This window comes from Phyllobates terribilis, unplaced genomic scaffold (assembly GCF_046119375.1).
Source record: "Phyllobates terribilis strain yellow unplaced genomic scaffold, ASM4611937v1 Scaffold_7__3_contigs__length_470593459, whole genome shotgun sequence".
In the NCBI taxonomy this organism is placed as follows: Eukaryota; Metazoa; Chordata; class Amphibia; order Anura; family Dendrobatidae; genus Phyllobates; species Phyllobates terribilis.
Genome location: NW_027362767.1, coordinates 267,015,903 through 267,038,980, shown reverse-complemented (window position 1 = coordinate 267,038,980; position 23,078 = coordinate 267,015,903). Strand labels below are relative to the sequence as shown.

Genomic DNA, 23,078 nt, shown 5'->3' with positions numbered 1-23,078 from the left:
AGTTGAACAGCTGGGATCAGTGGCTTCTCTGATCTTAGCCATTTAGAGCCGAAGCCCAGCAGTCATTAGCCCAACTACTGCTATTCCTGGAATGGGGGACACCTATTCCTGGAATGGGGGACACCTATTCCTGGAATGGGGGACACCTATTCCAGGCTTCTAAAACATGCAAATTGGGTGATTTAAGGCACTTTTAATGACCCCTTTAGAGAGATGTATTAGTAATCACTAAATGGTTAAACCTATTTCCTTATTTGCAGTTTCGCCTGATTACTTGCACCTTTTAGAAGCAGATTTTTATGGAGATTTGTCTACCATTTTTATTTTAGGCTCCACAGTACAAATAGGGGAGGTATTGATATGTAATAAATGCAGCACCACCCCTACCCACAGGCGGTACATAGCATTGCATGGTGAGCTGCAGTACCACACACATCACGCAGACAGGTTTTTTTCTTCTTCTGGCATGTTTTCACAGTCTGTCCATACATATTTGCAGGACACTGGCTGGAAAAGTGCAATTTGCCCTGACTATTGCCCGAACATGTATGAAGATATGCAAAGCCTGGCTAACATTTTGCAGTCTGACATCGGCCAGGATATGCGGGTCCACAACAGCACCTTCTTATGGTTCATACCCTACGTACAGTCAGTCATGGATCTGAAAGACCTGGGGGTGGCCTATATCATGGAGGTGATTCACCACCTGTACTCTGAAATAAAGGACATACTCAATCAAAGGAGCAGTCAGTGCGACAAGGTCACGGAGCTTTTTATCAGGGTTTTGATTTCTATTGTCGAACTACATAGAAGCAAAAAGTGCCTTCATTTACTCTGGGTGAGCTCTCACAAGTGGGTTGAGGCTCTTGTCAAGGGCTCCATGATTCCAATCCAGGACACGACTGCCTGGCAAAATCCAAAAACTTCCACTTCATCTCCTTTGTCGTCTTCACCAAACTCTCAGGCACCTTCCTCCGTGCAGTCTGCATGTATACAGCTGATTCGAAGCCTTTTGCGTGAGGGCTACAATCTGGGGCAGAACTTGAGCTGTAAGCAATATCTAGATAAACTCAATCTCGTCATCAGGAGAAACGTTCTCTGGAACCTCGACTTTAGCAAATCCGACGTTCATGGTCTACAAAGTTGCCTTACCCAAGTTATTAAGAGCATTAAGGACCGGACAGCAATGATCCCGAATTCTGTTCTGGAGCCAACGACCATAAGCAAGGTTCATTCTGTTCCTTTCATTAAGACCGAAAGAATGGAGGAGGATGATGAATGGTTCGGGCGTAGTAGTAGGTCTCCAGATATTGCTTCGAGCAGGTCTTTTGAGTCTGGATGTAGCAGTGCAGCCTCTCCTGATATTGAACCACCCTCTTACAGCAAGCCTTCAGTACGAGGGGCAGGAGGGTTACTTTTCTCAATTAAAAAGGAACCCCAAGATGTCCAAACCAAAGAAACCAAGCTCAGCTCTTCCTTGCTTAAGTCTGTCTTAAAGACGTCAGTCAAAAAGGAACAGCTAGATGAAATGTCTGTCCAAGAGAATCTGGGGCTGCAAAAAGAGCAAACTGGATGGAAGTCAAAACTGTGCGACGTCATGGCGAAGTCTTCAAGTAGGAAGGATAAAATTGAAGCTCCGGCACTTGAAAGTAACATGAGCCGCAGCACGAGGATGGCTAATGTGGTAAAACCGTGCTATGTGCGCATTAAAAAAGAGAAAGATTTGTGGGAAAGGGCGAAACCTTGTGATTACAGAAGCGACTGCAGCGAAGAAAGTGACGATGATGACATACCTCTGACGCAGGTCAGGAAATCCTTGCACGAAAAAATTAAAAGCTCTATTGACAACCTTCCAGTTAGCGAACAGCTTCAAAGATTGTCGCTAGGAAGCGATCAGTCTGTCATGCTGATTAAGAAGGAGCCCAACCATCTGACAGAGGCTGTGTGCAAAGAGCACGTGATGGATAGCGAAGCTGACGACAACCTTCCATTGTCTGAAGTTAAAAAAAAGTTGCTGCTAAAAACTGTTAAACAGCCGGATCCTGACGATCCCAGAGACTATAAGGATTCCGATCGATTGGCCGCTCAAGACGTGACTGCAAGTAAAGACTCCTCGGAAACTGAACTGTTCTCAGACCCGATCATAACCATCTCCGATTCTTCAGACGACGAGCCGACAGACTTTATTAGGTTTGCAAAAATGGAAAAACCAGAAGATGCGAGTTCTTCATCCTCAGCTAAACTTGCACAATTGAAAAGCGCACAAATAAAGCAAGAGCCGGAGAACTGTGACGAGTACAACTCCCAGTGTTTTGAGTTTGAGACGCAGGATGACATCTACTCGGTGTGGGGAGACTCGCAACTGGAAGAGGAAAAACCCAATAAATGTAAAAAACCCGAAACCAACCAAACTCATGACAGAGATTTTGATTTGAGTGATAACTTTGATCAGTGGGGGTATGACACGGATTATATCTGTGATGACGACATTGAAAGAGCCGCAGAGGATGCTGAAAAGCAATTCCAAGAGTCCGTACAACCCGCAAATGCTGCTTCGGGTGGTGAATGTAAAAACGACAGATCTTCGCGTGAGAAAATGAACATCTTTGAGTTTTATGGGAAAAATTCATCTGAAACCGATACTAAAAACTCTAGATTTGATTCTAAAAGAAAACCATCCAAAACTGCTAAAGAAACCACCTTGATGGAGACCAAGGCAAAAGTTAGAAAGCAGAATAAAGCTTTGAGTACCAAAACGACAAAAGGCAAAAGCCCGCTGAAGGTACATGGACAACTCCATAAGACCGGGAGCCCAGGCAAAGTGTCACTTGCTGTGATCCCACCAAAGAAAATACACAAGTGTCCCGAACCAGCCTCCCCCGCTGAAAAACTAGGTCTGAAGAAAGGGCCTCGCAAAGCTTTCGACTTATCCCAACGGTCTCTCGATAGCTTAACTGAGCTACGCAACTACGGAAAGTCAGCCGGGTTTGTGGAAACCAAGAAGCAGAAAGCCAAATTAATCTCTCCGCAATCTATTATGGTGAAGGGGAACAAAAAGATGTTGGCTTGTCAAGATCGTCAGTTTTACCGTCAGTCGAGACCAAAGCATGTTGAAAAGAGGATGTCAAGTGACAAAGGGGAGAATGTCTACCCAACTTCGGAAAACTCTGCAGAGTCGACAAAAAAAACAACTGATGACTGCTCCTATCTACAGAGCAGGCTTGATAAGAATGAAAGACTGAATGAAATCTCTAAGAAAATGGAATCTCCAATGATGTCACCACAAACCTCAACCGATCCCAAAAAGAGAGAAGAAGAATCTAATGGCCTGGCAAGGAACACTATGGCTCAACCTCCTCCACCTGTGGCAGAGGGTACAGCGAATGAATTGGAGGATTACGAAGATGAAGACGAGAACAACTTATTTTTAACCCAACCTGATCCAGTTGACATGGATATGTGCTCACAGGTGGAGTCCAAAATCATCCAAGACAGATGGCCATATCCGTCCATTGTCAGGGAGGAACCTGCTGCTGACCAGGAGGCAAAAGAAACCATCAAGTGCAAATATACGGGCTGCTCCGAGCCTGTGCTGGGTCCTGGTCATCATTGTCCTATGCATGTCACATATGAGAAAACTGATGATCACCTGTTTGTTAGACCTGGTTTGCCGCCATCTCTCCAAAAACCTACAAAAGCGGCTACAACCAAGGTTTTCAGTACTGAGACTGCTTCCCGAACTGCCAGCCTCACAAAGGACCTGGAAAATATCCCAAAGTATCCATTGCTTCCAAAGTCTAGAAATCAACTTCCAAAACCCCCTCTGCCTAAATTAATCCTGCCACAGAGGAAGTATCCGGTCTCCGTGCTGACAAGTGGCATTTTACAGCCACTAACCAATCAAAATAATGTCCCACTTCCACCCGCCACAAACACCAGCGCAGATAAGATTACTATAGCTGGACGCTTGCCACCAATGGATCAGGCCTGGCTCATGAAGGAGGTCCTACGCTGGAAATATGAAATGTTTGCCAACTTCCAGCAATTCGGAGCCCCCGGTAACCTGTGCACATTTCCACTGATGAAGGTGCCGCTGATGTTCTCCTCCTATGATGAGTATTTTAAGGTCTTCTTTCCTCTGATGCTCCAGAATGCCTTTGAATCGGTAAGGATGTAATATTTTTTTCCAATTATGTGCAAAGCTTTTCTTAGAGGACATTAGTAAAATCAAATGTGACAACCTCCATGTTAATAGCTGGCGCAAGAATGGATGGGAAGACGGAGGCCACAAAGCTCCCATCCATATAAACTCCACCTGCAGAACTTCTGCCTCGATGGCCAGGTCAACCGAGGAGAATTTCGAGGTAAAATTTTTACATAAAACTTAATTTGTACTTGGTAAAAGTCTATTTTTCAGAAACAGCGCCACTCATGTCCAAAGGCCATGTGTGGTAATGCAGCTCCATTTTAGTAGAGCTGGGTTGCAATACCAGACACAACCTATAGATGTGAGGCACTGTTTCTAAGCCTGGACGGCCCCTTAAGTCCCTTCTCTTTCAGCTTTTCACATTAGTTTTCTATTTTTGCCCATTTAACAGCCTGGATACGGGATGAAGACTTAAACTTTCAACATCACCCAAAAGAGGACGACCTGGTCTTCCTGCTCACATCAGACGGCCATTCCCCAGAGGAAAAAGATTCCCCAGCATCACTGGTCTATCATTTTGGACATGTCTTCCGATTTACCCGCTCTCAAAAAGTACAGAATTGTAAGTAGAAAGTCAGGAGGATGGAAATCTGGGATTTGTCCATGTATTATGTGGTAGCACTTCCAAGCTAGTCCAGAACTTGTGGGTAATTCCAGAACTAGATTTGTCATGTGCAGTACCAGTTTTCACCACTAAAGTTGGTGACTTTTTTTTTTTTACATAGGCTCCAATGGAATACCGCCCCCCCCTGACTTTAGTTTGACCACTCGGGTCAATGTGGATTAATATGAAATGGCTTCAAGAAGAGATCTCCAGTAAAGTGTCTGATTTGATCCCTTTCCTTGTATTTTAGTTGAAAAGGAGCAGTACACGTTTTGTGACTTGTGTATCCACACGTATGGAAACCTGTCGGCGTTCCGCGATCAGCAGGTGCAGTGCGTCATAATCGGAAGCTTTGTAACAACCCTGCGGCAATTTAAAGCACTACTTCAGCTACAGAGGAACCCGCTGTTCCGACCCATCATTCATCCCAATGGATCAGACTTCTTACCGAAAGACAGCGCTGACAATTGCGCCAGCCCCGTAAGTGCTTCGTATGGAAAGTCTACTAAGCCAGATTGACTCATTCTGCGGAGGGCAGGCTGCCATCTCTGATTTCAGGTCCTGTAGTGAATTCAACATTGTTTTCTCATCCTCAGATTCTCAACTGGAAGGAATATAACAGCGACCAGAGACTCGCCATCGAGCGGGCATACGCCATGGTGACACAACACCCCCGATTGCCCAAGATGTGTCTGGTACACGGCCCTCCAGGAACGGGCAAATCTAAGACCATAGTTGGCCTGTTGTACAGCATTCTCATGGAGGTACGGTGTATACCAGTGGATCACCCATCTTTTTCTAAAGGTGGAGCTGCTGGCTATCAGCTGATGGCGGTGGGTCACTTGGGGAGTGTGAGGATAATGGCACAGCGGCCACTTCAGGAGAAGCCTGGTATTGCGTTGTGAACATTCTGACTAAATAGGTGATGGTGTGTCCCGCTGCTCTTTCCAGCTGATAGATTGGACATGGAATGACGTGATCTTATTGGCGTGATTAATAAACCGTATGTTTTCTCCGCAGAAGAGGAACAGCAATGTCCCTTATCAGAACCTGAATGCCAAAAATAAGCGCAACAGAGTTCTGGTCTGTGCCCCGTCCAATGCAGCGCTGGACGACCTGATGAAGAAGATCATCCTGGAGTTCAAGGATAAATGTCATGACAAGAAGAATCCCCTGGGTAAGGGGGTAGATGACTGCTGAAAGAAGAGGGAGAGATCCATCCCTGAAAGTTTTGTACCACCTTTTTTTTTTTTTTTTTTTTTTTTTTTCCCTCTTCTTCCTGTCTCTCCTTTTGCAAGGCTGCACTGCCAGTCTCTGTGCTTCCTGTGTGGTTCAGACAAGCATATGACCAGGGTGCTCACCTGAAGAGGAAGTCTAGAGATGTGACTGCTGCTTGTTGTGACTGCCAGTTGCGGTCAAATTCCAGTCTCGACCAAACAGGCGGTACAGGGATCCAGGCAGCCTTGGAAGAGAACTCGCAAGATGAGTAAGGCGAGTTTTCTTTATTATGGACTTGTTGCTTGATAGGGAACTGTGGTGACATTAACCTTGTGCGACTGGGAGCGGAGAAGAGCATTGATCCTGATGTCATCAAGTTCAGTCTGGATTGTCAAGTCAACCACAAAATCAGTGAGTGATGCCCGCTGCCCCCATGGTTCATACACTGGTGGACGTGCGCAGTCCGGGCTGGTGATTTGTTTTCTTGCATTTTTTCAGGCAGAGCTCAACAGGATTTTGGAATTCTCCGGCAGAAGGAAGCATTGGACAAGCAGCTGGACCAGCTGTCCCGCCAGAGAGCGATGGAGCGCTGCAACAAGCATACCGTGAGTTCAGCGGGATTTGCTCAGAGTTGTTAGCATTGGGCGCTGCAGGATTTGCTTAGACATCAACCAAATGTGGGTGTAAAAATGGAGCGAGTGTGAAAAGGCAGCTTCATAGGAAAGACTCACTGAGCACGGAGCTTGCAGACTATTAAAAGTCCACCTGCAGCCTCTTAAGGTTTACAAAGGTGTGCGGTCTTGTTACCTGATCAGCAGAGTTTTTTTTCTGTTTTGCAGTGTGAAGAGCTTGATCAGAAAATTAACAGGCTGTCAAAAGAGCGGCAACTTCTGGCTAATAGCCTGAGGGAGGTGAGTTAGGTATTATTTGCGCCATTAGGGACCGTGAAGCTGTGATGGCTTTGACTGTGCACTGCAATACCATACTACTGTTGTGAACTGCATAGTCAGTGACCATCCTATGAAGACACGGGCTGTTTTACATTCTGATGTCATAACAGTCAATCTCCTTTGGTTGGACCAGTGGCCATTAAAAATGGTGATCGGCGTTTTAAAGCCTCTGTCATGCTAACCATGCAACTATGGCCACTTGCCAGATATCTGGCATCTGTTCTGTAATTTAGACTGGGGCTTGACCGTCAGCCGTCAGTGCAAGATCTCTGCTTGCGATGTTGTAGTGTTACGGTCCTCCTACCATGGGCTGAGCTGGGCACATTGTGGTGGTCTTGCAGCTAATGAGACCTTGTCCTTATTAAAAGCTGCGCCGGAGACCACAGGAGATCCAGAGGAACGTCATCCTGGAGTCGCATGTCATCTGCTGCACGCTGAGCACGAGTGGGGGGCTGCTGCTGGAGTCGGCCTTCAGGCAGCTGGGACACGAACCCTTCAGCTGTGTCATTGTGGATGAGGTCAGTCCCCCGGGCGTTGGTAGTAACATAACGGATGATGTGTAGAGGCGCCCAAACTCACCAATCCTCCTCCCTCAGGCTGGACAGTCATGTGAGATTGAGAATCTCATCCCCCTGCTCCACCGATGTACGAAGTTGGTTTTGGTAGGGGATCCCGAGCAGCTCCCACCCACCGTCATTTCATTGGTAGGACTAAAATATGGAAAAATTCTCTGCACAAAAAGTTAAATGCTCCAGATTTAGATTTGCTATTTCCAGCTTATTTCCTCTCTAGTCACATCCAGAGCTGCATCAAAAACTAGACCTGTGACCTAATGCTCTGCGGAAGTCATTAAACTCCCACAATGCACTGCTCCCTGGTAATAAGATATCAGCAGAATTCTGAATGCAGCTCAAAATGTGACTATAGAAGATATCTTGTGACTGGAGCAGTTTGATTAAATTTCCTCCATTCCCTTCAGAAAGCTGAGGATTTGGGCTATGGGCAGTCTTTGATGGCACGGCTATGTCGGCAACTGGAGAGCTCAGGCCACGGTGGCCTCATTCTGCAGCTGACGGTGCAGTACCGGATGCACCCGGACATCTGCCTCTTCCCATCCAGCTACTTCTACAAGCGTGCGCTCAAGACTGACCGGTGAGTGCAGCTAAGTGTTACCATCACAGTTCTTCCCCTCCCCCCACTGTAAGGTTGGATTATTAGTAATGATGAGCGAATGTGCTCTGACAACGTGTCATCTGAGTATCTTCAGCGTGCTCATCTAATATATTCGGCTCCCTATGGCTGCATGGTTTCCAGCGGTAGACAGATGCATCACATGCGGGGATTGCCTGTTTGGTAGACAATCCCCGCATGTGTTGCATCTGCCTACCACCAGAAAACATGCAGCTGCAGGGACTTGAACATATTAGCCGAGCACGCCGAAAACACTCGGGTAGAACAGCATGCTTGGATAACACGTTTTATCTGAGCACGTTCGCTCGTACCTAATTATTAACGTTTATAAGCTTTCTGCTGTTTGCTTTTGTTTCATTGTAATTAACCAAATGTAAATATCTGAACAACTAACATAAGTGATTTTTCCGAATTCACCACAAGACGCTGCTTTTATGGACTCCTGCATTTTCAGGATTATTCACCCCTTCATGACCAGCATCTTCACTACTTGGTAGAGCCCCTCTTGCTGTTCTGAATCTGCTGTAGACGGGAAATCTCTCCAGACACTGGCTTCTGGCAGCTTTCCTGGGGAATCACGGCCCATTTCTCATGGGTAATGGTCTCCAGGTCCGTAATATTCTCAGGTTTGCAGTCGGTGTCGTCTTCACACCCCAAGATTTTGTATGGGGTTCAGGTCAGGTGCCTGACGGCTGCTCCAGAATCTTCCAGGACTACTTCTGACACCAAGTCTTGGTGGACTGTGAGGTGCTGGGATCATTGTCCCGTTGGAAGGTCCAGTGACGCCGGAGCTTCAGCTCATTCTAGGATTTCTGGGCAGTGCTTCACTGTGGGTAACTCTGAGTCTTGGAGTTCTGGCACAGAGATCATCAGCATTGTGTATGCGCCTTACTCTACACACTGAGTCCTCAGCACCGGCTGCCATCGGATCCTGCTGCAGGTTTTGAGCAGTGGCCCCCTCTAGTGGCAGCCGGTGCCGGCCTCCTCTTCCTGCAGGTAGTACAGCCGCTGCTCCTCTGCTTCCCGCTGTATCTGTACTGACACTCTCTGCCGCGCCATCTTGTATCCATTGTGGAGCCCTCTCTTGTGCAGTCACATCTCCCCTCGCCGCTCCGGGTATTTGATGTTTTATCTGACTGTCTGTTATAAACTCTGGATTATTACATCTGGAGCTGGAGACAAATGGCTCTTATGGGGGATTCTAATAATGAGACTGCAGGGGTCCGTAAAAGGGGTGAATTTGGAGAAACCACTTGTTCTGTTCAGATATTTATATTGTAATAAATGAAACTATAACAAACACAGTATCAAATTTATTTTTACTAATGAATGAGACTTACTCCGGTGGGTGACTGATTGTAGCCGGCTATTATGGTGCTAGAAAAGGCGACTGGACTGTGTGATTGCAATATCTTATGTTTTGCAGAGCGACGGAGGAGGCGCGGTGTTCTTCGGACTGGCCCTTCCAGCCGTACATGGTGTTTGATGTGGCAGATGGCTATGAGACGAAGGAGAAGGAGTAAGGGCAGAATTACCTGGTGACCCCCATATCGGCTGCGTTATTGGTGCAGTTATATCCTAGATTAACAGCCAGGACCCCAGACTGGAACATTAACAAATTAGGACAGGACTGTATTACTGATGTTTAACTTGTGGAGGATTCCTAGACTGATGCACTGTAGCAAATCCTCAACCAGGTTTTTCAGCCTCTGGCTATAAAGGTAGTCATTCGCTAACAGCAAGCAGAGCACTTGTAATGTAAAGTACATTAATATAACTTTAGGATGGGGACTGTAGTCAGTGCGATTACACCAACAAGGCTAAACGGGGCCCCTCAGAACCTGGGGGTATCACATGATCCATCTCAGCCAGTCAGCGGCTCTGAAGATGATCAGGTAATGCAATCAGCGAGTGGATGTCACATGATTTTGCTCCTGGCTGCTGACTGGCCAAGATGGATCACGTGATATACCCCCACCAACATTGCTGGGGTTCTGAACATTAACATGGTTTCTTTCTGCAGTTCGTTTGCCAACCCGCAAGAGGTCAAAATGGTGGTGGCGTTGGTGAAGCTCATTAGGAGCAAGAAGAAGGAGTCTTCTTTCCGCAGTATCGGGATTATCACACCGTACCGCGCCCAGAAGATGTTGATCATCAATGCGCTCCAAAGAGAATTTGGAAAAGACTCCAGGTGATAAGTGGTCTGTGCTAAATGTGGGGGGGGGAGCCGGGAGAGACCCCCTTCTGACATCTGTGTCTTCTTACCCAGTCTGTACTGCTTCCATTCTGATATATCGTCTTCTCCTTTTGAAATGACCAGTTGCAGCAGACATGACCACATGTTTTAACCCCTCATGTATTTTAGACCCAGTGAAGTGGATACGGTGGATGGATTCCAGGGGCGGCAAAAGGACTGTATCATTGTGACGTGTGTGCGGGCAAACTTCGGCCAAGGGTCTATTGGGTGAGTCTTGTGCCGTTGTGAAGACACTACAGGTTTATATAAGGTGCCTTCTGCCGTTAAAGGGGTTGTCCACCACCGTCTCAATCTGAGTGTTCCCCCATCAAAAGAAAAACCCCTATACTGACCTTGCCTTGCGTGTTGGCATTTGCTCTCCTGGGGCTCTTGTGAGGTGTTGGTCACGTGAGCCCTGCACCCAATCAGCGCTGGTCCCCCCCACCTTCAGACGATTAAGTAATTGACCGGAAGTGAGAAGCAGCTGCAGTTCTGACTTCCTGTTAATTACTTAACTGTTAAATAATTAACAGGAAGTCAGAATTGTGGCAACCGTTCATTTCCTGTTAATTACTTACTTGTCTAAAGGCAGAGAGTGAAGCCGGCTCTGATTGGGCGCAGGGCTCATGTGAGCCCTGGGAAAGTGCCAACATCACTGGCACAGAGCCGGCACCGGAAGTCAGTATAGGACGTTTTATTTTAACGTGGGAAAACACTCCGATTGAGAAGGGGTTGTTATAGTGGTGGACCACCCCTCTAATTATCTATGTGCACTTTCTGCTTCATGTTTAGGTTCCTGGCCAGTCGGCAAAGATTAAATGTGACCATCACAAGGGCCCGGTACAGTCTCTTCATCCTGGGGAGCCTAAGGACCCTAATGGTGAGCCACACCCCGATAATGTCCAGTATAGTGCTGATCTTAGGACGTACAGAAACCTTCCTGCCCCCATACCACTCTTCTCATAGAAGAGCATTACAGGCTGCCTGAAATGGCTGATAACTGAGAGCAATAGACCATCTAGTACACCAGGGCTATTGTGCTGAGCTGGTAGAGATGTGCCTACTCTGCTCGTTATGATTGACAGGTGTATACATGGATCGCTCTTGAATGTCATAGCTGCTCATGTCTTCTTGCAGGACAACAATGACTGGAACCACTTGATTCAGGATGCCAAGAGGCGAGGGGCGCTCTTCCTGACTAAGGAGGAGCTTTACCAGAAAGATGTCAATAGGATTCTGAAACTGAAACCCGTTGTAGTGCGGACCCCTGGCAACCAAGCAAGTGGGCCAGTGGTGGAGCGGCCAGCTGCATCTGGCAGTCAATCCCATATTCCTCCTCCAGACACACCAATCAGAGACTACATCCCACCTCCCAAACCGGTGGTCCCGGCCCCTCAGCGACTCGTTGCACATCCAGCTGTGGACATTAGACCAATGCAGAACCGCACGGTGGCTCAGGTTGCACAGTCTTTCAGAAAAGGGAAGCTGGAAGATCCCCGACTGGCGCGGCGGCGAGAGTCCAGCGATCTCAATCCTTCAGAGGGAGAGAAGCCAAGTGGAGCACATCCCCACAGCCGCTACCAGATGTACTCTTTCTCATCATCCCCATCAGGAGCTGGAGTCAAGCGCCCATCACATCCCGCCTACAGAGACCAGCCACCACACAGCGGAGCACATGGCTACTCCAAAGACCGGGACTATCGTGATATGAACGCACAGTTTGACCATAATCAGGATGCAAAGAAGAGGAAAGTCTCCTAGCGGCTGCTGAGTTTACCCCATGGACAGGACTCGCTCTTAGCAGGTGCTGGTCCAAATATTCTGCATTCACTGACCCTTACAGACCCGGAGTAGCGTTTAAAGAGGTGTATGTAAATGAGGCGCAATCATTATACAGTAAAATGCTCTGCACCTTCCTCATAGACTTGTAATTTTTTTAAATGCTCGCTTTTGTCGATCTCTGCTTGTTGACAATGAATGGGAATATTGTGCTTCAGTGCAGAATGTCAGCTGGATGTGAGTTAAAGTTGGCTTTGTTCTGCTTCCACGGCTAGGGTTTGTTACTGTGTGTCAGCTCAGATTGTCTGCATCGTAACAACCCATCAGCTTCAGCAGAACTTAGTGCCCCATCTGTAGGCAAGTGGGGTTACGCCTATATATACATGTATGATACCTGCTGATCGTGCATCCCAGCTGGTGAGTGGAGCCACAACGGCATCACCGCCGATCATCTCTGGCTGCGGATGTGAGTGGAGAGCCCCCTATACTCAAAGTGTTCTCATCCATTGACTGCAAGCAGAGGTATTGATAAAGGTGGGTCCTTTGAACAGGGCCTATTAGACCGTTCCAGAGCTCTTTATTACACTGTGATTATGCCTTTTATATTTCTTATTTTGTACAGTTCTGATATTTGCGTTTAACATTCGATACTAGTGTGACCACTCCAAGTTTTCGCTCACGGACCCGTGGGGATGATTGGACAAGCCATGTTCAGGGAGCTCTTATTTTTATAAATGGATAGAACCTGCTTTGTTTGTTGACCAGTGATTTCTAGCTACAGCGGACGACACCGACTAGCGTAGTGAGAAGTCGCAAAAATCCCACTGCGCTCTGATCTGTAGGACGGTGGGAGTTTCCTTCTCACCAGTCCCAATGTATGAGGTACCGGAAGGTAATCACCGTAGCTTAAATGGCAGTATGTCTCCCCCAAAATTCACTAAATTTAAACTAATCAAATGGTCGTAGAGTACTTGGCCCCTATAAAGAAAGCTTGAATGTTTAAAGATAATTTTCTGGATAACACTCAAAATACTAACTAGATGCAAATGTTGGTGCAGCCTCATCCTGGCCAAGTCTCAGTGCACGTTCTGCCCCTCGCCCTGTGCTGAGTGACTGTGTGGTCTGCACTGAATACTCAGCCCTGTGTGTGCGCACATTGACTGCAGGAGCGGAGCAGGTGTGCAAACATCCCCCTCCTCCGCTCTGCAGTAAGCAGCTATGTGTGTGCTCAGCTCCGCTCCTGCAGTCAGTATGCACCCTTAAGGTTGTCTTTCACGTGTCAAACTCAGATCACAGGTGAGGAGGTTAAGGGGATGCCTGGTCCAAATCAATAAGTGAGCAGTCACTATGACTGCAAACGCATGAATCCCCCCAGCACAGCACTGTGCGCTGCTGGGATTTGCTGGTTTCTGAGCTGGGATCGGAGGGTATGTATGTGTTCCACATACTCCCAGCCAGTGGGCGTAGCCTTGCTTCACTCAAAATGTATGGTGCGAGGCCACGCCCACTAGTTGGGCTCTGGCAGGGAGTATGTATAGCGCATACATACCATCCGGGCCCGGCTCAGAAACCGGTGAATTCTTGCAGTGCATGTGCTGGGGGGGATATTCATCAGTTGGCGGTCACACAGTGACCACAGACTTATTGATTTGCACCGGACAAACTCTTTGACTTCTCCATTGCCTGTCTGTGTATATCGTATTGCACTTGGATGACATCTGAGTGCAGTCCAATGTTTGGCACCCACTGACTTGAATAGTGAAAAAAGAAAGCAAAAAGATCCGCTCACCTATTCTTGGAGAGTTGAAATTCTACGCATGGAAACTGGCAGTGCTGCAGGGTAGTATTCAGAGAAAAGTAATCCAGCGTAGAAAAAAACACTTCATAAAAATAATTTTAATGGAAAATTATTATAAACTTGACATTGAGACAAAAAATATATATATAGGAGCCAGTCAGGGGGTGCTAAGACAGACGCGTTTCGGAATTATTCCTTATTCAGCAATGAATAAGGAATGTAATTCTGAAACGCGTCTCTTAGCACCCCCCTATATATTTTGTCTCAATGTTTAAGTTTTTATTTTTATGAAGTTTTTTTTCTATGCTGGATTCCCTTTTTCATTGACTTGAATAGGTGCAGGTCTATATCATATAGCACTGGTCAGACTGCAATGTGATATTTTCTTGCATCGTACTCCTCCGTATTATGACAGTGTGAACGAGCCCTAAAGCTGAGTCTGCACTTTAAGCAAATATTTATTATATAAATGTATCCTGAATACTTTTTAGCAAACAGCTAATATGCCAAAACATGTCACTGTCCAAACATTTCTGGACCTAACTGTATTTACATTGACTGCACCAGCAAAATAGTGAGTGCAGCTCTGGAGTATAATACAGGATGTAACTCCGGATCAGTAATGTATGTACACAGTGACTGCACCAGCAGAATAGTGAGTGCAGCTCAGGAGTATAATACAGGATGTAACTCAGGATCAGTACAGGATAAGTAATGTAATGTATGTACACAGTGACTGCAGCAGCAGAATAGTGAGTGAAGCTCTGGAGTATAATACAGGATGTAACTCAGGATCAGTACAGGATAAGTAATGTAATGTATGTACACAGTGACTGCACCAGCAGAATAGTGAGTGCAGCTCTGGGGTATAATACAGGATGTAACTCAGGATCAGTACAGGACCAGTAATGTAATGTATGTACACAGTGACTGCACCATCAGAATAGTGAGTGCAGCTCTGGGGTATAATACAGGATGTAACTCAGGATCAGTACAGGATCAGTAATGTAATGTATGTACACAGTGACTGCACCAGCAGAATAGTGAGTGCAGCTCTGGAGTATAATGCAGGATGTAACTCAGGATCAGTACAGGATAAGTAATGTAATGTATGTACACAGTGACTGCACCAGCAGAATAGTGAGTGCAGCTCTGGAGTATAATACAGGATGTAACTCAGGATCAGTACAGGATAAGTAATGTAATGTATGTACACAGTGACTGCACCAGCAGAATAGTGAGTGCTGCTCCGGAGTATAATACAGGATGTAACTCAGGATCAGTACAGGATAAGTAATGTAATGTATGTACACAGTGACTGCACCAGCAGAATAGTGAGTGCAGCTCTGGGGTATAATACAGGATGTAACTCAGGATCAGTACAGGATAAGTAATGTAATGTATGTACACAGTGACTGCACCAGCAGAATAGTGCGTGCAGCTCTGAAGACATTGGCTGGACTGTTTGGCTTTTTTGTTGTTTTTTTTTCTTTTTTTGTTTCATAAAACAACTGTATAGGAAATGTGGTGCGAAGGTCAACATGCTTCATTTGATAATAGTCCGTAGACCACCAATACCAGAACTAGTGATAATTTATCAGACCAGACCCAGATTTGGGAAGGCTTTGATGAACAGCAGCAGTTGCCCTAAAATTACCTCTACAGGATTCTCAAAAAGAAAAAAAAGCTTTTTTTCTTCAAACTTCAGGAAAAAAAAAAACAGTAATCTTTAAACAGTCTATATATACAGACATATTTACAAATTGGTATAAAATCAGACCTCAAACATAAAACAGTAGCAATGACTGTGTGACAGGTGACAGTAAGAGTCTCCACAAAATCACCACCAATATGAGCAGAAAATGCTCTTCTGGACCCTGTAGCACAAAGGTCCCAATTCATTGTGGTCTTTGTGCCTTTTTTCTGTTACCTTTACTTGGTTACATCTGTTTGAGTAAGTTTTTTGTTATATATTGTGACCGTAGTTTTCCTTGTGGCAAAATATGGCAACATTTTTTGCACAGTTTTACTCCAGCTGCCCCCTTGCATTAAAAAAAAAAAACGCAAAAAGAGTAACAAAACACCAGAAGACAAATTGTAACCAAAATATTCAATCTTTGCTTTTACTCTAGTCATAGACAAAGCTGTGTTGAAAATGTTATAGTTTCTTCAACTTAGGGTGCTTTTGACAGGGACGTAAAATATCATCAATGTTGGCATTGCATATTCCAATCTAGCATGAAAGATGGCTGGAGAAAAATAGTTAAAGGCTGTGTGCCCACGTAGCGTTTTACAAGCGTTTATGCTGCGGAATTTCCGCAGCATAAACGCTTGGGAAACGCTTGGTAATCCGTCCCCCCTGGTCCCTAATGACAAACCGCAATGTCAATGCCCATGTTGCGGATTTTTCCACAGCGTTTATGCTGCACTCAAAAAAATCCACAGCATGTCCATTAATTTTGCAGACATGGAGCGTAATCGCCGCCATTGACTTGCATTGGACCGCGTGACATCCGCATCACTGCATTTGCACATGTGGATATCACACGGTTCAATGTGCGGATGGTACCCAGGTCTGGAGGACAGGAGACTCTCTTCCAGACCTGGGTACCATAGAAACTGTAAAAAAAGAATTTAAACTAAAAAATAAAGTTTATACTCACTCACCTTCTGATGTCCTCCCGGTGTTTTGTCTGCTCCGTCCGATGTCTTGCAATGTTCACGTTGATGTGAAGGACCTGCCATGACGTCACTGAGTCATGTGACCCATTACATGGCTCAATGACGTCACCGCAGGTCCTTCACACCCTGCAAGCAGCGCAAGAGACCGGACGGAGCAGACAAAACATCGGGAGGACATCGGTAGGTGAGTATAAACATTTATTTTTTTTTTTTTTCACCATCCTTATTTATTATTTTAACTAACTTGGTCACACTACTATAAATCCATGCCGGTTGCATGGATTTATATAGTGTGACCAAGTTGTCAAGCACTTTCCAAGTGATGCCAAAATCGCCTGGAAAAGCGCTTGATAACCCGCATGCAGAAATGCATGCAAAAAACGCTTCACAAACGCTTCTACCTGGCGGGAAAAATGCATGTAAAATCCGCATGTGTTTTTCCTGCCAGGAAGAAGCGTAAAAAATATGCAGCATTTCTGCATCGTGGGCACTTAGCCAAAGGGTTAATCTCCTAGGCCGGCAGTGTAGCATTTGCAAGCACTAGTTCCCCCTGGACTCCTCCTAGAAGTCGCCTCTGCTTGCAGCATCGGAAAGCGCAGATTGTGGTGCTGGTCCGAACTGTTAATCAGGAACGCACCGGCCCCTCCAGCAAGAGGAGAATAACCCTTTAGGTCATGTTCACATGTTCAGTATTTGGTCAGTGTTTTACATCAGTATTTGTAAGCCAAAACCAGGAGAGGGTGGAAAAAAAAAATGCAGAAGTGGTGACGTGTTTCTATTATATTTTTCAGCTCCTGGTTTTGGCTTACAAATACTGATGTAAAATACTGAATGTGGACTAAAGAGGGCCAAATTTGGCACATCGTTTAGGCCTGCGTTGTGCAAGAATTAGAAAACTTCACCAGCGATTATATAATTTTGTGTCCATTTCTAACAAATTTCAGTCAATTTGTGAGTTATGCTGCAATCCGTTGCCTCCAGTCCCTTCTAAAGCTGTACTGAAAATGCTTGAATTTTTTTTTTAAATGCATAGATTAAAAAACACCTGAGAAATGTATATAAAAAATCTTCTGTGTGAAACAAAACAGGAGCTCGGCCATATTCCCTCCTGGCCGCAGCAGGTGTTGGACAACAAATCACTAAGCTCCACCCTCTTGGCCAAACAGGCGTGGCTCCGATCAATCAGGAGCGGGATTAGTCTTTAACTGTAACGTGTGTAACTTACTGTCATGCGACTGTTTTAGTCATTAGCTGTGATACCACGTGTGGTCCCACATTCCACGTTTCCTACGTTTTAAGGGGGTTAACTATTAAATGTGAGATCATGCTTCAAATTTTTCCCCACATTCTTGATATTCCTGAAATATTTCGCTGATTAAGAACTCATCTTTTGTCTCGGGCTGTAGAAGTACAAGAAAAAGACCGAATAAGGTTTACAGGAGAGGACATGGACACTCTGCCAAGGGTGGTGGGGCACCGCTGCTTACCTCTATGTCGATTTCTCCTGCAGCCAACAGCTTCTCTTTAAGCTCTGGCAGCGTGTCATCATACAAGTTCTTCACAATTTCTAAGATAGGAGAAATATGATAGATCAGGTGCAAGAAAACACACACAAAAAAAGCTTTTCCCACTTAGAGGGGTATGTCGGAGTTCCCCCAACCACACCAGTCACCAGAACGAGAGACTTATGCCCTTTTTTTTTCTGGGGTAGACTGTGCCCAAGAAGAGTAGTTAGAATAAACAGAAGTTTGCACATGCACCAAAAATGGGTAAACTGCAGCGATCGGAACTGTTGGAGGCAGATGTCAGCTGTGGAACACAGATGGCACCTGCCCTGTAAGTAGCAGGCTCCGCTCCCGAGCACAAGTCCCCCATTCTGGTGATGAGGAGGTCCCAGTGGTGGGATCCACACCGAACTAACAATGACACCTATCCAGCTGATACTGAGCTCAGGCGGGATGAGCCCTTTAAGTCACTTACCATACAGACGCATATCTCTCCAGCCTGAGACACCTTTCTTCAATGTATGAAACATTCGTTGCATTTCGGTGGTCGGAACATTTCTGAAAGATCAAACAGGTTACATTAATGAGTCCAAAAATCTGATTAATGCTAGGATCATCTCCGGACATCCAAAATGGTCAGGTCTGGTTACGTGGATTAACCCCTTTAGCAACGGTGTCTGATTAACATATCCAAACCCTAAAGGAGTTCTGGGATTATCTGAAACTACAAGGAAAGAACTGATCCCTCAGTCAGTCACCAATCATAAAATACCATTCTAATCAGAGGAATGCATCAATGGCGAGGCGCGATGGCCCTTACCCTATGTGGTTGCTCAGCTCTTCCCATTTCACGTCGCCGTAATCCTTCACGTTCTTATCATAAAGCCTGGAAACCAGACAAGACAGGAGATTATGTGACTATAGTGGCAATGTATAAAGAGCTCAGCAGCTAAAAGGCATGTATACATACATATATAGACCGAACAGGGTGAGGTTATATAAGGGTGTATATTGACCGGACGGGGATGAAGCCATAAATGTGGACTGTGTATAGACCAGACTGAAGCCATGCATGTGGGGTGTATATAGATCGGACAGGGGTGAGCCCTTGGATGTGGGGTATCTATAGACATAACCGGGGTGAGACCGTGCATTTAGGGTACATATAGACTGGACCAGGCCGTGAATGTGGGGTTTATACAGGGGTGGACATACGGCCGGTGCAGCTGCATCGGGTCCCGGTGGTGGAGAGGGGGCCCTTGCAGGCAGGTGCGTACTGGCCATAGCAGCAGCCCACACAGCTGCTATGGAGACACTTAGTAAAAATTACAGGCAGGAGTGAAATGGGCCGGTGTCAAGCAGCCCGGGGCCCCTCTCACTCCCGCCTGTAATTATTCTGATTACCCAGAGCAGGGAGAGAAGGCGCGCAGAGTGCAGGACTTCAAAAAGGGGGCATGTCATGCAGGGAGAGAGAGCAGGCCAATGAACGCTTTCCTCACCAGACTGATGAACACTCACTGGCTGCAGCCTGTCTCCTGCACAGCGCGTCCCAATGGTGAGTACGCACCTGTAGCCAGGGGCCCAAGCTGCACAGCACACAGGGGTGGGGGCAACAGTGGAGGAAGAGCAGGAGTGATTGTGAGTATTCTGCTCCCTCCGTTCCTTCCAGCAGCATCTTGGAGGAGGGCTCACTGCACGGGACGGCAGCAGCAGAGGTCTATCCGTCCTGTCTGCTGTGTCTCCATCCCCCACAGTAGTTTCTGCAGCCCTCTTCTGCTGTTCTCTGAACACCTGATATAAAAGAGTAGTATTTGTGTATGTATATACAGTACAGACCAAAAGTTTGGACACACCTCATCTAAAGATTTTTCTGTATTTTCATGACTATGAAAATTGTACATTCACACTGAAGGCATCAAAACTATGAATTAACACATGTGGAATTATATACTTAACAAAAAAGTGTGAAACAACTGAAAATATGTCTTATATTCTCGGTTCTTCAAAGTAGCCACCTTTTGCTTTGATGACTGCTTTGCACACTCTTGGCATTCTCTTGATGAGCTTCAAGAGGTAGTCACCGGAAATGGTCTTCACTTCACAGGTGTGCCCTGTCAGGTTTAATAAGTGGGATTTCTTGCCTTATAAATGGGGTTGGGACCATCAGTTGTGTTGTGCAGAAGTCAGGTGGATACACAGCTGATAGTCCTACTGAATAGACTGTTAGCTGCTTTTTTCTTGCCATAATACAAATTCTAAGTAAAGAAAAACGAGTGGCCATCATTATTTTAAGAAATGAAGGTCAGTCAGTCCGAAAAATTGGGCAAACTTTGAAAGTGTCCCCAAGTGCAGTTGAAAAAACCATCAAGCGCTACAAAGAAACTGGCTCACATGAGGACCGCCCCAGGAAAGGAAGACCAAGAGTCACCTCTGCTTCTGAGGATAAGTTTATCCGAGTCACCAGCCTCAGAAATCGCAGGTTAACAGCAGCTCAGATTAGAGACCAGGTCAATGCCACACAGAGTTCTAGCAGCAGACACATCTCTTCAACGACTGTTAAGAGGAGACTTTGTGCAGCAGGCCTTCATGGTAAAATAGCGGCTAGGAAACCACTGCTAAGGACAGGCAACAAGCAGAAGAGACTTGTTTGGGCTAAAGAACACAAGGAATGGACATTAGACCAGTGGAAATCTGTGCTTTGGTCTGATGAGTCCAAATTTGAGATCTTTGGTTCCAACCACCGTGTCTTTGTGCGACACAGAAAAGGTGAACGGATGGACTCTACATGCCTGGTTCCCACCGTGAAGCATGGAGGAGGAGGTGTGATGGTGTGGGGGTGCTTTGCTGGTGACACTGTTTGGGATTTATTCAAAATTGAAGGCAGACTGAACCAGCATGGCTACCACAGCATCTTGCAGCGGCATGCTATTCCATCCGGTTTGCGTTTAGTTGGACCATCATTTATTTATTTTTCAACAGGACAATGACCCCAAACACACCTCCAGGCTGTGTAAGGGCTATTTGACCAAGCAGGAGAGTGACGGGGTGCTACGCCAGATGACCTGGCCTCCACAGTCACCAGACCTGAACCCAATCGAGATGGTTTGGGGTGAGCTGGACCGCAGAGTGAAGGCAAAAGGGCCAACAAGTGCTAAGCATCTCTGGGAACTCCTTCAAGATTGTTGGAAGACCATTTCCGGTGACTACCTCTTGAAGCTCATCAAGAGAATGGCAAGAGTGTGCAAAGCAGTCATCAAAGCAAAAGGTGGCTACTTTGAAGAACCTAGAATATAAGACATATTTTCAGTTGTTTAACACTTTTTTGTTAAGTATATAATTCCACATGTGTTAATTCATAGTTTTGATGCTTTCAGTGTGAATGTACAATTTTCATAGTCATGAAAATACAGAAAAATCTTTAAATGAGGTGTGTCCAAACTTTTGGTCTGTACTGTATGTACAGTATGTATATAGTATGTGTGTATGTACGGTGTATGTATCTCAGTGAAAAAAAATATATATTTTTTAGTGATGTGAGGAGGCCCAAATAGAACTTTTACTATGGGGCCCTCTGATTTCTATGTTCGCCCTTGCTTGCAGGGTGGCAAGAATGAGGGAAGCCTGGCCTATTACACATAGCCCAAGGCTCCAGGGGTCCCATTGCCAGACTGCCCTAATCATAAGCGGCGTGCCGGGTAGGGAGGGGAGCCCAGACACATTTCTTGGACAGGGGCCCCAAGCTGTCAGGGTCCGTCCCTGGGTTTATATACAGAGGGTGAAATAAGTATTGACATACAATAATCACCAGATTTCGGTAACAACCCATCCAATCCACACAGTCAAAGAAATCAAACCATAGATGTTCATAAATTTAAGTTATGTGTAATAGTGAGAAATGACACAGGGAAAAAGAATTGAACATGCTTGATTAAATTTATTTAATACTTTGTACAAAATCTTTTGTTGTTTATTACAGCTTCAAGGCGCCTCCTGTATGGAGAAACTACAGTCATGGCCAAGAGTATTGAGAATGAGACAAATAGTAATTTTTCCAAAGTTTACTGCTTCATTTTTTGTAATGGCAATTTGCATATACTCCTGAATATCAAAGAGTGATCAGCTTAACAGCAATTACTGTACTTGCAAAGTCAATATTTGCCCAGAAAATGAACTTTAACCCCCAAAACACATTTCAACATCATTGCAGTCCTGCCTTAAAAGGAGCGGCTAACATCGTTTTAGTGATTGATCGCCAGCCCTGTCCTCATCAACACCCACACCTGTGTTAATGGATCAATCAGTCATGATTAAGTAAGAATGACATCACTGGACACTTTAAAAGGAGGCTGGTTCTTGGTATCATTGTTTCTCTTCAGTTAACCATGGTTATCTCTAAAGAAACACGTGCAGCCATCATTGCACTGCACAAAAATGGCCTAACAGGGAAGAGTATCGCAGCTACAAAGATTGCACCTCAGTCAACAATCTATCACATCATCAAGAACTTCAAGGAGAGAGCTTCCATTGTTGTCAAAAAGGCTCCAGGGCGCCCAAGAAAGACCAGCAAGCGCCAGGACCGTATCTTAAAACTGTTTCAGCTGCGGGATCGGACTACCAGCAGTGCTGAGCTTGCTCAGGAATGGCAGCAGGCTGGTGTGAGTGCTTCTGCACGCACTGTGAGGCGGAGACTCTTTGAGCAAGGGCTGGTTTCAAGGAGGGCAGCAAAGAAGCCACTTCTCTCCAGAAAAAACATCAGAGACCGACTGATATTCTGCAAAAGGTACAGGGAGTGGACTGCTGAGGACTGGGGCAAAGTCATTTTCTCTGATGAATCCCCTTTTCGATTGTTTGGGACATCTGGAAAACAGCTTATTTGGAGAAGAAGAGGTGAGCGCTACCACCAGTCTT

At 45.8% G+C, this 23,078-nt stretch overlaps 2 protein-coding genes across 8 annotated transcripts in view; one reads left to right on the top strand and one right to left on the bottom strand.

Moving 5' to 3' along the window:
- The window catches only part of SETX (senataxin), a 94,148-nt gene extending 81,214 nt beyond the window's left edge, over positions 1-12,934 (top strand). For all 4 annotated transcript variants that reach the window (XM_073640665.1, XM_073640664.1, XM_073640666.1 and 1 more), the window contains 17 exons: positions 500-4,165; positions 4,256-4,364; positions 4,599-4,769; positions 5,062-5,291; positions 5,408-5,575; positions 5,832-5,988; positions 6,339-6,440; positions 6,528-6,634; positions 6,869-6,940; positions 7,348-7,497; positions 7,576-7,683; positions 7,959-8,131; positions 9,597-9,689; positions 10,194-10,361; positions 10,536-10,634; positions 11,199-11,286; positions 11,544-12,934. In XM_073640665.1, coding sequence (XP_073496766.1) covers positions 500-4,165; positions 4,256-4,364; positions 4,599-4,769; positions 5,062-5,291; positions 5,408-5,575; positions 5,832-5,988; positions 6,339-6,440; positions 6,528-6,634; positions 6,869-6,940; positions 7,348-7,497; positions 7,576-7,683; positions 7,959-8,131; positions 9,597-9,689; positions 10,194-10,361; positions 10,536-10,634; positions 11,199-11,286; positions 11,544-12,167 — 6,285 coding nt within the window. In that variant the 3' untranslated portion in view covers positions 12,168-12,934. The remainder of the gene's footprint in view (positions 1-499; positions 4,166-4,255; positions 4,365-4,598; positions 4,770-5,061; positions 5,292-5,407; positions 5,576-5,831; positions 5,989-6,338; positions 6,441-6,527; positions 6,635-6,868; positions 6,941-7,347; positions 7,498-7,575; positions 7,684-7,958; positions 8,132-9,596; positions 9,690-10,193; positions 10,362-10,535; positions 10,635-11,198; positions 11,287-11,543) is intronic.
- A 3,144-nt stretch (positions 12,935-16,078) lies between these two features.
- Positions 16,079-23,078, bottom strand: part of TTF1 (transcription termination factor 1) — a 76,617-nt gene continuing 69,617 nt past the window's right edge. For all 4 annotated transcript variants that reach the window (XM_073640669.1, XM_073640671.1, XM_073640670.1 and 1 more), the window contains exons 11-14: positions 18,991-19,056; positions 18,646-18,728; positions 18,153-18,232; positions 16,079-18,065 (exon numbers count right to left, since the gene is read on the bottom strand). In XM_073640669.1, coding sequence (XP_073496770.1) covers positions 17,988-18,065; positions 18,153-18,232; positions 18,646-18,728; positions 18,991-19,056 — 307 coding nt within the window. In that variant the 3' untranslated portion in view covers positions 16,079-17,987. The remainder of the gene's footprint in view (positions 18,066-18,152; positions 18,233-18,645; positions 18,729-18,990; positions 19,057-23,078) is intronic.